The sequence below is a fragment of the Pangasianodon hypophthalmus genome, chromosome 2, assembly GCF_027358585.1.
Source record: "Pangasianodon hypophthalmus isolate fPanHyp1 chromosome 2, fPanHyp1.pri, whole genome shotgun sequence".
In the NCBI taxonomy this organism is placed as follows: Eukaryota; Metazoa; Chordata; class Actinopteri; order Siluriformes; family Pangasiidae; genus Pangasianodon; species Pangasianodon hypophthalmus.
This window is the reverse complement of record NC_069711.1, coordinates 33,980,102-33,992,737: the sequence shown is the minus strand read 5'-3', so window position 1 is coordinate 33,992,737 and position 12,636 is coordinate 33,980,102. Positions and strand designations below refer to the sequence as shown.

The 12,636-nt window shown below is 39.6% G+C and overlaps 2 protein-coding genes across 5 annotated transcripts in view; both read right to left on the bottom strand.

The window, feature by feature from the left end:
• The window catches only part of LOC113523658 (endonuclease V), a 39,733-nt gene extending 37,184 nt beyond the window's left edge, over positions 1-2,549 (bottom strand). For 2 of the 3 annotated variants that reach the window (XM_053232060.1, XM_053232059.1), the window contains exons 1-2: positions 2,432-2,549; positions 403-574 (exon numbers count right to left, since the gene is read on the bottom strand). In XM_053232060.1, the coding sequence (XP_053088035.1) occupies positions 403-574; positions 2,432-2,472 (213 nt within the window). In that variant the 5' untranslated portion in view covers positions 2,473-2,549. Of the gene's footprint in view, positions 1-402; positions 575-2,228; positions 2,330-2,431 lie in introns of all 3 variants that reach the window. The other variant, XM_053232062.1, reaches the window with a different exon arrangement.
• An 8,889-nt stretch (positions 2,550-11,438) lies between these two features.
• The window catches only part of si:dkey-237i9.1 (SEC14-like protein 1), a 39,243-nt gene continuing 38,045 nt past the window's right edge, over positions 11,439-12,636 (bottom strand). The window contains exon 17 of one of the 2 annotated variants that reach the window (XM_053230165.1): positions 11,439-11,621. In XM_053230165.1, coding sequence (XP_053086140.1) covers positions 11,516-11,621 — 106 coding nt within the window. In that variant the 3' untranslated portion in view covers positions 11,439-11,515. The remainder of the gene's footprint in view (positions 11,622-12,636) is intronic. The other variant, XM_034299976.2, reaches the window with a different exon arrangement.

The following is a 12,636-nucleotide window of genomic DNA, read 5'->3' as shown; positions in this document are numbered from 1 at the left end:
GGAAGGAAGGAAGGAAGGAAGGAAAACAGTAAGTAAGGAAAGAAAGATAGAAAGAAAGAGAAAAGAAGAAAGGACAGGAGATAGGAGAGTCAATTAAAAGCAAGGAAGGAAGGAAAAAAGAAGGACAGCAGGAAGGAAGAAAAGACAAATGGAAGCAAGGAACAAGAAAGGAAGGAAGGAAAGAAGGATTAGAGTAAGGAAAGAAAGAAAGAAAGAAAGAAAGAAAGAAAGAAAGATACATGGGTGATCGTAAGACAATGTCTAAAATATTTTCAAAGAAATAAAACTTAAATAATATTTAAACTGTTACACTGTTGTAATAATAATAATAATAATAATAATAATAATAATGATGATGATGATTATGATGATGATGATGATGATTATGATGATGATTATCACCTGGAGGTCGGGGTAGCTGAGTATGACGAGCTGAGCGCAGGCGTTGCGTTCGTCTCCTTTAATAAACGACAGGTCGACTCCCGCGACTCTCTCCAGCCCACTGAAGTCTGGCTCCTTCTGCCACGCCTCAGTGTCCTCCAACACCAACCGCTGCTTCATACACTCCTGCTCGCTACACACACACACACACACACACTTCATGAACGCTGTATTAAGAAATAATACATTAATAAACAGCAATAAATAAAAATGAAAAATGTGATTTCAGAAAAGACTCAAAGATCCGATTCCTTTATTAACAGACTAATAAACTCACTGAAACCCAGCAATGAAACCAGTTAAATAAACGTGAACAAAAACGTCTCGGCCTCAGACACAAACACAGACTCAAACACAGACGCAGAAACAAACACAGACACAAACACTGACTCAAACACAGACTCAAACACAGACTCAAACACAGACTCAAACACAGACACAGACACAAACACAAATACAAACACAGACACAGACACAGACACAAACACAGACTCAAACACAAACACAGACACAAACACAAACACAGACTCAAACACAGATACAGACGCAGAAACAAACACAGATACAAACACAGAGACACAAACACAACCACAGACACAAACACAGACACAGACTCAAACACAAACACAACCACAGACACAAACACAAACACAGACACAAACACAGACACAGACTCAAACACAGACACAGACACAAACACAGACACAAACACAGACACAAACACAGACACAAACACAGACTCAAACAAAAACACAGACACAAACACAGACACAAACACAGACTCAAACACAAACTCAAACACAGACACAAACACAGACACAGACTCAAACACAAACACAACCACAGGCACAAACACAAACACAGACACAAACACAGACACAGACTCAAACACAGACTCAAACACAAACTCAAACACAGACACAAACACAGACTCAAACACAAACACAACCACAGACACAAACACAAACACAGACACAAACACAGACACAGACACAAACACAAACACAGACACAGACACAAACACAGACACAAACACAGACACAGACTCAAACAAAAACACAGACACAAACACAGACACAAACACGGACTCAAACACAAACACAAACACAAACACAGACACAAACACAGACACAAACACAAACACAAACACAAACTCAAACACAAACACAAACACAGACACAAACACAGACACAAACACACACACAGATTCAAACACAGACACAAACACAGATTCAAACACAGACACAAACACAGACACAAACACAAACAAGTGGAAACTCAGTGGTTAAGATGTTGGACTTCTGATCGGAAGATTGAGAGCTCAAATCCCAGCACCACCGAGCTGCCACTGCTGGGCCCTTGATCAAGGCCCTAAACCCTCAACTGCTCAGTTGTATAAATGAGATAATTGTAAGTCGCTCTGGATAAGGACGTCTGCTAAATGCCATAAATGTAAACAGAGACACAAACATAAACACGCACCGTTACAGCATTTAACTTTATTAAATAACGTTTAAACAGAGTCGTCATTTTACTCAACATGGATCAACGTGTCATGTACCATGACAACCGAAGCTGACTGACTCTGACGCTGAGTGCCAGGTTTTCGTCACCATGGCAACCGCAGCTGTTACGGTGTAATGTGGAAGTGAATACCGGTCACACAGCGCAGCTCAGCAGCTCAGCAGTGTACTGTGTGTGTGTCTGCTGCTGGATTTTCCGCTTTTAACCCTCAACATGGCAGTGTGTGTTGCTTTAACATTTCCTTAACACATTAAATATCTGACCTGAAGGATGTATTTCTCATTTTATTGCACTTTTTTCACGAACAGGAGAGAAGTGTTAGATTTCCTTCACACAGCTTCGGTTTCGGTTTCAGACAACAACTCTAAACAAGAGAGGGAAATTAAACGACTCAAAACCCTGAAGCAGCTGTAAACACTGTGTGTGTGTGTGTGTGTGTGTGTGTGTGTGTGTGTCAGTGCCAGACCTTTCCCATCTCAGCACCACCTCCTCTTCTGGAGCCCACATTCAGCTCTGTCCTGCTTTTACTCCCCAGTGTCACTGCACACTTCCGGGTTCTGACGTCAACACAAGGGGGCGTGGCCAAGGCGGCAACACTCTCCAGTAGTAAACAAACTCTGTGTAATATTCCTGTATCGTCTCATTGTTTGGATTTACAGTTAAGATGGTGTTCTTTGGCAGAACTTATTGACTGATCATCCTCTCAATCCTCTCAATATTTCTTTATTCTGCCTTTTCACACAAATATCTCTCTCTCTCCTTTTCTTAATTCACGCATTATCTGTAATGAAATCCTGAAAGTGTGATCTGGAGGCTTATGGTTTTCATCCTGAGTGGAAGAATGTGTGGATTAATCTCTCACAAACTTCAACAAAAAAACTTAACACACAGTCGATTCATTATAAGGTCATTCTTCAGGCTTATGTTACACCATACAGATGTTATAAACGCCTTTAACATCAACATCAACGTCCTTTTCTTCTTCTAACTCTCCTGGGACTTTTTTTTTTTTTTTTTTACATGTGTCTCAGGAATGTCCAGTTATCAGTGAATGTTGGAAATTTGTAAACACGTTTTTGTCAGAAAAGAGAGGAGACTGTGATCCTAGTCCATGTCTGTGTCTTCTTAATGATGTTTCAGCTTTCAGGTTGATTCCTGCTGGATTTACAGCTGCTCAAAAAACTATTCTCTAATTATAGCATTCTCTTTCTCTTTCTCTTTCTATGTGCAATTATTAGAAACTTACATTTTTAAAGATTGATATTTTGGAGTTACTGCTTGCTGATCTCAGTAAAGCACATTTTAAAATCAGTACAGATCTGACTTTTTGTTATATGCATCTCTGTGTTTTATTGTTGTCATAAAAAAGACAATAAAAAAATTGATTAAAAAAACATTTTGACAATAAGCCTGGTAGTCTGATAATATTTAAAATAAGTATCCAAACCATTAATTTCATCATCTTAAAGAATAATAAAATGTTTTTTAAAAAGGAAAATTCCACTTAGCATTTTATAATCCTACATCTCCTCATAATCTCGTTTTTGTTTAAAAATATTCACTTCTATTATTATTTTTAGCTGCAACTCCCCTGCCTGCAATCTGAGCATTCTCCACAAGGGGGAGACATTAACGCTTAAAATATTGATTCACGTGGAAAAGTTTTTGGAAATGTTTAAATTTCTCAGTGTTTTGATCTGGTTTTATGTAATATTCATTATTTTGTAGTTGCTTACGAGGAGTGTGAAACTAATAAAAAGTCTATAATGCTTAAAGCGAGATAATACAGATAGAAATGTAGACATTTTGGTCAATCATTTTTCAAATTTATAACGCGTTTTCTCCTTAAGTGTAATAATAAAAATAACAAAATGTTTGGTTTTTTTGTTTGTTTGTCTTTGTACACTTTGGTGTGACCACAGCATTATCTGAAAGTATATTTAGTCAGAGTTTTAAGCTCCGCCCACTTCACAATCAAGTCATGACACATGCTAAACTCCTGAAAAGCTCGTTTCATGATACACTGCTCAAAAAAATGAAAGGAACACTTTGAAAACACATCAGATCTCAATGGGGAAAAATATCATGCTGGATATCTGTACTGATATGGACTGGGTAATGTGTTAGGAACGAAAGGATGCCACATTGTTTGATGGAAATGGAAATTATCAACCTACAGAGGGACGAATTCAAAGACACCTCGAAAATCAAAGTGAAAAAATGATGCAGCAGGCTAGTCCATTTTGCTGAAATTTCATTGAGACGACGGATGGTGTCCTGGGGTGTTTCCTCCCAGATCTGGACCAGGGCATCACTGAGCTCCTGGACAGTCTGAGGTGCAACATGGCGGTGTCGGATGGACCGAAACATAATGTCCCAGAGGTGTTCTATTGGATTTAGGTCAGGCGAGCATGGGGGCCATTCAATGGTATCAATTCCTTCATCCTTCATCCTCCAGCCTGCATACTCTCACCATGTGAGGCCGGACATTGTCGTGCACCAGGAGGAACCCAGGACTCACTGCATCAGCCTAGGGTCTGACAATGGGTCCAAGGATTTCATCCCAATACCTAATGGCAGTCAGGGTGCCATTGTCTAGCCTGTAGAGGTCTGTGTGTCCCTCCATGGATATGCCTCCTCAGACCATCACTGACACACCACCAAACCGGTCATGCTGAACGATGTTACAGGCAGCATAACGTTCTCTACGGCTTCTACAGACCCTTTCACGTCTGTCACATGTGCTCAGGGTGAACCTGCTCTCATCTGTGAAAAGCACAGGGCGCCAGTGGCAAATGCCAGTCGAGCTCCACGGTGCCGGGCAGTGAGCACAGGGCCCACTAGAGGACGTCGGACCCTCAGGCCACCCTCATGAAGTCTGTTTCTGATTGTTTGGTCAGAGACATTCACACCAGTGGCCTGCTGGAGGTCATTTTGTAGGGCTCTGGCAGTGCTCATCTTGTTCCTCCTTGCACAAAGGAGCAGATACCGATCCTGCTGATGGGTTAAGGACCTTCTACGGCCCTGTCCAGCTCTCCTAGAGTAACTGCCTGTCTCCTGGAATCTCCCCCATGCTCTTGAGACTGTGCTGGGAGACACAGCAAACCTTCTGGCAACGGCACGTATTGATGTGCCATCCTGGAGGAGTTGGACTGCCTGTGCAACCTCTGTAGGGTCCAGGTATCGCCTCATGCCACCAGTAGTGACACTGACCCTAGCCAAATGCCTCCACCTGTAAAACCATTCCTGCTCTGGCGGTCGTCTCACTGCTGCCATCTAGTGCACCTGCTGTTCATTTCATTAACACCAAAGCAGCTGAAACTGATTAACAACCGCCTCTGCTACTGAACTGACCAGATCAATATCCCAGGAGTTTAACTGACTTGATGCTGTACTCTAATTAAAAAGTGTTCCTTTAATTTTTTTTGAGCAGTGTACATAAAAAAATTAATTATTACTATGTAAGATATACATGAGTTTCTTTTATAAAACCTATAACACTGGTGGTGAAATGTTAGATTACACTCATTTGTAAACTCGTTTCCTTCAAAACCAGGTTTTTCTTTGTTTAGAAGCAAAAATCTGAACTTTCTAGATGATCTGCATTCATCAAATCGTCACGTTCATTCCACTCATTATTTACATCTCATTCCTTCTTACAGAGGAATTTCTCTAAATGGTTATGGATTCACGTTAAATTACGCATTAAAAAAAAAAAAAAAAACCATAAAATTATTTAAGTATATATTATATTTTTTTCCCCTAACAGCATGTCTGATGAAATGAAAAATGAAAAAACTAACTTTCCAACAGAGTGTTGTGTAAAAGTTTTTCTCTTGAGAAAAGAAAAATTTTAATTCTAATATTATACAAAGATGGATTTATAAAGTATGCAAATCGACACATTTAATTAGATCAAATTTAAATAAATGCAAATTTACTTGCCAGAATATCAGCAATCCAAAAGATCTTTTGTTTATAAATAAATAAGTGATTTAAGTGGTGTAATTATGACTGTATAATTTTTTTTTTTTTTGCTTTCTACTAATCACAATTTACTCCACCTACACCACAAAATCAAGAATTGTTTGCGTTGTTTTTTCTCTATAATGCTGCAATTCTGTTCTGTCAGTAGTGAAGTTAAAGCAGCATTAATAACAAAAACAAAAAAAACAAAAAAACAAACAAAACACACAATTCTAAAATAAAATCTTTCCAAATTTTTACTGACAAAAAAGCAAACAAACAAACAAAAAAATACTTGTTTGTGCACAAAAAAGGAGAAAAATAATTTAAAAAAAAAAAGACTCAGGACACACAATCTCTTAATTCAAGTTTAATAATTTCCAAAGAAAACGAATGTAAAGGCGCTCGTATCTCGTATATTAATCTCAAAAATGTTTTTTTTTTTTTTTTCATCTTTACACAGACAATCGTCATTTCATCAGAGAAAGATATGCAGTGTTCATGAACGAGGAGTTCAGCGTGTGCGGATGAGAAATGGACATTCATGAAAAAAAAAAAAAAAAAAAAAAATCAAAAACATAAAAAGACGTACAGTTACATGTACAGTTCTGTAATATTTATATATTATATACACAGCCCTCGTACGGCAGACGGTGGAGAGAGAAACAGGTCCTCACACCACGCTCAGAGCGAGCGAGCTTCACCTTCTGATCTTACAGGAGACAAAAAAAAAAACAAAACAAAACAGCGTCAATGTAGGATTGAGTTTAGATCCAGAATTCACAAAGATTTCCAAGAATTCTGCGTCAACTTTATTACCTGCTCCAGTGTGCTAGTAAAGAAATCACTATTTCATTATTTCTATTATAATTTATTTATTTTTAATGCAATATTGAGATATAACGATCTTACAATCTCTTTAGTTCTAGTTTGTAACACACTGCAGGCTGCTTTCACACTTTCAACCCAAAAAAAGACACGTTTCAAAGCACATTTTTTTTTGTTGTTGGTTTTTTTTTGTGAGTTTGGGCTCAAACACGGAGGACATGACGTGCTGGTGAAAAAAATCTCTGGAAATTGAACAGAAAATATTTCAGCGTTCACTAAACAGAACGGCGCGTGTATGTTTTGGGATGTTTGACTTTACGTGACACATTAACTTTCGGGCAAAAATAAAAAGAAAGGCTTAATTTTTCTGCCTCCAAAGCTACAGCGAAGACAAACACCAATCTTTATTTCATCTGCATTTCTAATATAAAATAAATAAATAATGAAGCAATTCCTCAGAGCTAGCCAGGCTAGACCGTTAGCCAATACTGCACTAGCTAGCCAGGATTAGTAAGAGCGTTGCTATGGTTACAGAGTACACGTGACGTGAGCCAGCGTGTGAAAGCAGCCTTAAACAGGTAATAAACGCTGTAGGACGCAGATCACGCTCTGAATCGTGCTGTACGATGACCAGCTGGATCGAGACGCTCTGATTGGCTGTGATCAGATTTATAATCCAGTTATAACTTCGGAAAACTGATGATCATTGTAAAGTTCACACTAACGACTAGCGTGTAACTAAAGCACACATCTTTAAATTTTAATGATATAAATTAATATTATTAAAATACATTTCAAATAACGATAACAACTTGTGTAAATCCAGGCAGTACGTTCTGGCTATCACTATTTTGAGTTTAAATAGCAGGCCACACCCACAAGTGCGACAAGCTGCTTTGCTAGCAGAGGCGCCGACATTCGCGGTTTATCCGTAGCAATTAAGATTTTTTCGATCTGTTGCTATGGTGATATGGGAGGCACCTAAAAACTACAGAAAATCCAATTCACTAAAAGGACGCAGGATGTGAAACATGCTTTTGTTTCTTGCTCCAATGAAAATTCACGAAAGTCAATTTTGTCAACCAATTTTTAAAAAGTGGGCGGGGCTGTGAAGTCTTTCATCTGTAAAAAAAAAAAAAAAAAAAATGCATTTCCGATGAATTGTTAGCACGGAGTCGAAATACGCTACGTTGTTTGTGGTGAAATTCTGTTCGTTATCGATGCTGGCGCCTCTGAGCTAGCGTGAACTTTGTAACGGTTGTAAATTGTAACAATCATCGCTGACGTCCGTCTTTTCGGTTGTAAGAGCTAAAATAAAAAGGGCGGAGCCGCAATCTGACGCATACGCAATCCTGTTTCTCCGCTCGCGTTAGGCCTGCTTTGCTAATTACACAAGAACAAACGTGAATACACGTGACGCGATGCGATGCGATTGTCCGGTCCGTTGCGTCGCTGTAAACTGTTGAGAAAAGAACAGACGTTGTGTGCATATCTCAACATCCAGACAGTGGCTAGCATTTAGCTTTAGCATACCGTATCGGGAGTAACAGATGAGTAAAAAAGGAAAAAAAAAAAAATTCAGGAGTTATTACGACACTCAAAATAACGATTCACGTGACGCAATCTGAGCGCTCGTGTTTTAAAATACGTAGAAAACGCGGAGTGTCTGTTACATTTACATGTTCTCAGTAAACATTCTGAATCTTGATTTGTTTTCCACCAAGGATTAAAAAAAAAAAAAAAAAAAAAAAAAAAAAAAAAAAGACCAACAGTATGAGCACTACATTTTCATAACCACGCTCAAAATGGCAGAAAAGTGACGACTTCATCTTCTCAAATCGTCTGAATCTGTGCTGTGACCTTTTTTTGCGTACGACACGTAAAATGTAAAAATATATATCACTATCTGAAACATTTAAAAAACACTCTTCACAATCCTCACTATCAAGTACACACTAGAACTCGCACGTTTTATCGGCACACCATGACCCGAGTTTTCCAGTTTTTGATTTGGAACGCAGCCTGAAATCTGGAGTTTAAAATATATATATATAAATAGCGATAAACAGCAACTCTGAAATCCACGACATGCATCACATTTTTTTTCTCTTTCAAGTCCAAACCCGTGGCACGTGAGCGCTCCAGCTCCGATCTGGAACACAGCCGGCCGTGACGTTTACACGCGATAAGGATTAAACCTCACTATCACTAACATTATCGTAATCACGCTGTTCAAAAGCACCACAGCACGGAAGTAACCGATAAACGGTCGAGCGAGCATTACATTGCGCTCTCTTTCTCTCTCTCTCTCTTTCTCTCTCTCTCTCCTGGTTAAAACGCTTGAGCGCAGATGTTTTCTTTTAAAAAAAAAAAAAAAAAAAAACTATCACCTGAATTTCATTTCCAGTTTTGATTTGGAACAAAGTCATGATCATTTCGCAAACTTTCACGAGACGTACGAATTTGCCTTCAGCTTTTATGATAAACACAACAGTTTACCGATACTCTTGCCAGTTTTGATTTGAAACACAGCCATGATTTTCGTTATTTTGCTAAAAGATGGCTTCTTGAAACACACAAAGACACGATGTCCGAGGTTTAAAGCCACGACCTGCACGAGGAGTGTTACAGCTAGCTTTGCGCTGTACGTATAATAAACTAGCCTCCCTATCAAGTGTGCACTCCAGTCATCACTAAATGGTTGAGCGAGCCTCACAATGAACCGTTTCTCTCTCTCTCTCTTTATATCGTAAATATTGGAACACATTCAAGTTTGAATACTTTGGATTTGTAAATATGGCCTCAGCTCAGCTCGTGACCTCATCCCTCACCTGCACAGGTGTATGGTGGGTGAGTAAAGTAAACGTTAACTGACCGACACGCCCTCGTCAATGTAATGGAGATGAGTTAAATAATAATAATAATAATAATAATAATAATATACACTAATACACCACACCTCGACCCGGTCACACGCAGTAAAACGTTTACAATTCTGATATTCTCAAACGCACGCTTCGAAAAAATATAAACAAAATATAGAAAATAAACTGACCTGAAAAGCTGTCGCTTGTAACCTCATGACCTATTTGTAAAAACAAAACAACGGACGTCCAGAAAGACCACGTATTATCGTATATTAAAATTATTTTTAATGCCCTGTACAAGTGTAAAGCTAATCAGCTAGCTATAGAGTGTTACAGTTTGATAGCTAGCAAGGGTTATTTTGATGATAGCTGGGCAAAAAAAAAAAAACGTAATATGCTAATACAGAAAGAAAGATAGCTAGCTAGCTAGCATAGTTACGAGGTTGTTTATTCCACAAGTGGAGCAAAATGACGAAAATTAGCAGCTGTTATCAGGAAATTATTGAAAACTTGTAACGCTTTCATTCATCGTTCTTTGCTAGCTTGAGATCGATAGAGTCATCGCTCTTTCCTCGTTAGTAAAAATAAAATAATAATAATAATAATTCATGGCCTCGTTGGACGTCCGGAACGTTTTCAGAAATCTTTTGCACTACTCAGGCTGTCGTATTCGACACTTTTCATGCTATAAATCTAAGAAATTGTGTTTTTAATATTTTTTTTAAAATACAAGATCTTTGCTAACTTTAGACTAGCTAATTCTAATGCTAACATGCAATTAGGCTTGATTTCCGATAAAACGTGTCCAATACAAACCCCACTCCACCTCTTTATTTATTTATTTATTTATTTATGTATTTATTTAATTTTTGACCTATAAAACATAAAAAGTAGCCCTCGCTTTTTTCTCCAGACTTTTCAATGCATAGGAACAGATCGGTTCGCAAGTTCGTAAATCGGACGAAGGCATCTCGAAGAAATTTTTAGGATTAATTTTGCCACAACAACAACAAAAAAAAAAAAACGAAAAAAAACAATAAAGCAAGCTAATAGGTAATTGAGCACAGAGCACCCTTAAACACCGCCAAAACACGTTAAACGCTCGTGATAAATACGAATAGAAATGTTTATTGCTTTACGTGGACGCTTCACCACGTTTACAAACCTGACCTTTGACCTATAAACGCTGAAACCATCAGCGATATGGCAAAACAAAAACATATGTATACAGTATTCCTGTGCACTTTGTGTGTGTGTGTGTAACAGCTCGTCCCGTTTTTCCAGATCGGACAGTACTCGTATTGGTCGGTCTGTCAGACATGTTGAAAAAGAAAGAGAGGAAACAGGAAGTGCCCAGTGAACTGACCGGCAGCTCAGCCGAGCGCCATGGCAACGCAGATCAAAGCCCTTTAACACCACGGCGCTGTTCTCAAATATGTGTAATTATTTTTCTTTGTCCTCCATCTTGTGTCCCCCCTTCCCCCGTCCTCCATCTTGTGTCCCCCCTTCCCCCGTCCTCCATCTTGGGTCCCCTCCCTCCCCCGTCCTCCATCTTGTGTCCCTTCCCCCGTCCTCCATCTTGTGTCCCTTCCCCCGTCCTCCATCTTGTGTCCCTTCCCCCGTCCTCCATCTTGTGTCCCTTCCCCCGTCCTCCATCTTGTGTCCCTTCCCCCGTCCTCCATCTTGTGTCCCCTCCCTCCCCGTCCTCCATCTTGTGTCCCCTCCCTCCCCGTCCTCCATCTTGGATCCCTTCCCCATCCTCCATCTTGGATCCCTTCCCCATCCTCCATCTTGTGTCCCTTCCCCGTCCTCCATCTTGTGTCCCCTCCCTCCCCGTCCTCCATCTTGTGTCCCCTCCCTCCCCGTCCTCCATCTTGTGTCTCCTGGCTCTACCTGGAGATCATGGAGCTGGACTGTGATTGGCTGGAGGACGTGGTGGCGGCACTGAGCTGAGAGAAGCCGCTGTGACTCGACTCCAGACTCGTCATCGAACCCCTGGGAGGAGAAAAGACGATACGAAAGAGAGGAACGAGAGAGAGAGGAGAGATAAAAAAAAAAAAAAAAAAAAAAACACCAGAGAAAGAGAATAAATGGCAGGAGAAAAAAAAACAGGGGAGAATAAAGATGGAAAAGGGAAAAAAGGAAAAACAGAAAGAGAATAATGGAAAGCAGGAAGGAAGGAAGGATAAAGAATACACGAAAGAAAGAAAAAGAAAGACAAGTAAACAGAAAGAAAGAAAGAAAGAAAGAAGGCAAAAGAAGGAAGAAAGAAAGGAAATATGGAATTAAAAAAAGACAAAGAGACAGAGAAGAAGAGAGAGAAAGAGACAGACAGAAAAACAGACAATGAAGACAGTAAGAAAGAAAGATAGAAAGAGAGAAAGAAAGATGGAATAAAAGAGACAAAGACAGAGAGAGAGAGAGAGAGAGAGATGATGAGACAGTCCAACACTAGATCCCCAGTTATAATATAAAGTTGTGTTAATAAACACACACACACACACACACACACACACACATACACACACAGTCTCACAGTGAGCTGAACCCCAATCCTACAGCCGGACATGCAGCCAGGACACACACACACACACACACACACACACACACACACACACACACACACTCCCTCTCGGCTACCTTCCAGGCCTTCATGTGCACTGCATACGATCAGAAACACTTCCACCCAGAAAAATGCTAACATGCTAAACAACGCATGAGAGACAATACGGATCCTTTAGCATTGTTAGCTTTCACCTGCTATTAGCATTAGCAACATTAGCATGTATGGGCTGAGTGTTCCTTCCAGCTCACTGTAGAGTTCTGACTGGAAAAAAATCGGAAAAAGCAAATTTTTTTTCCCCCTGTCATCGCTAAATACACACCTCAAACCAGGCAAACACACGAGCCTTAAAGAAAGCCAGAAAAAGCGTGTGTGTGTGTGTGTGTGTGTGTGTGTGTGTGTGAGAGAGATATCTGTCACTGTATAGAAGAAAAAACAAATAAATAA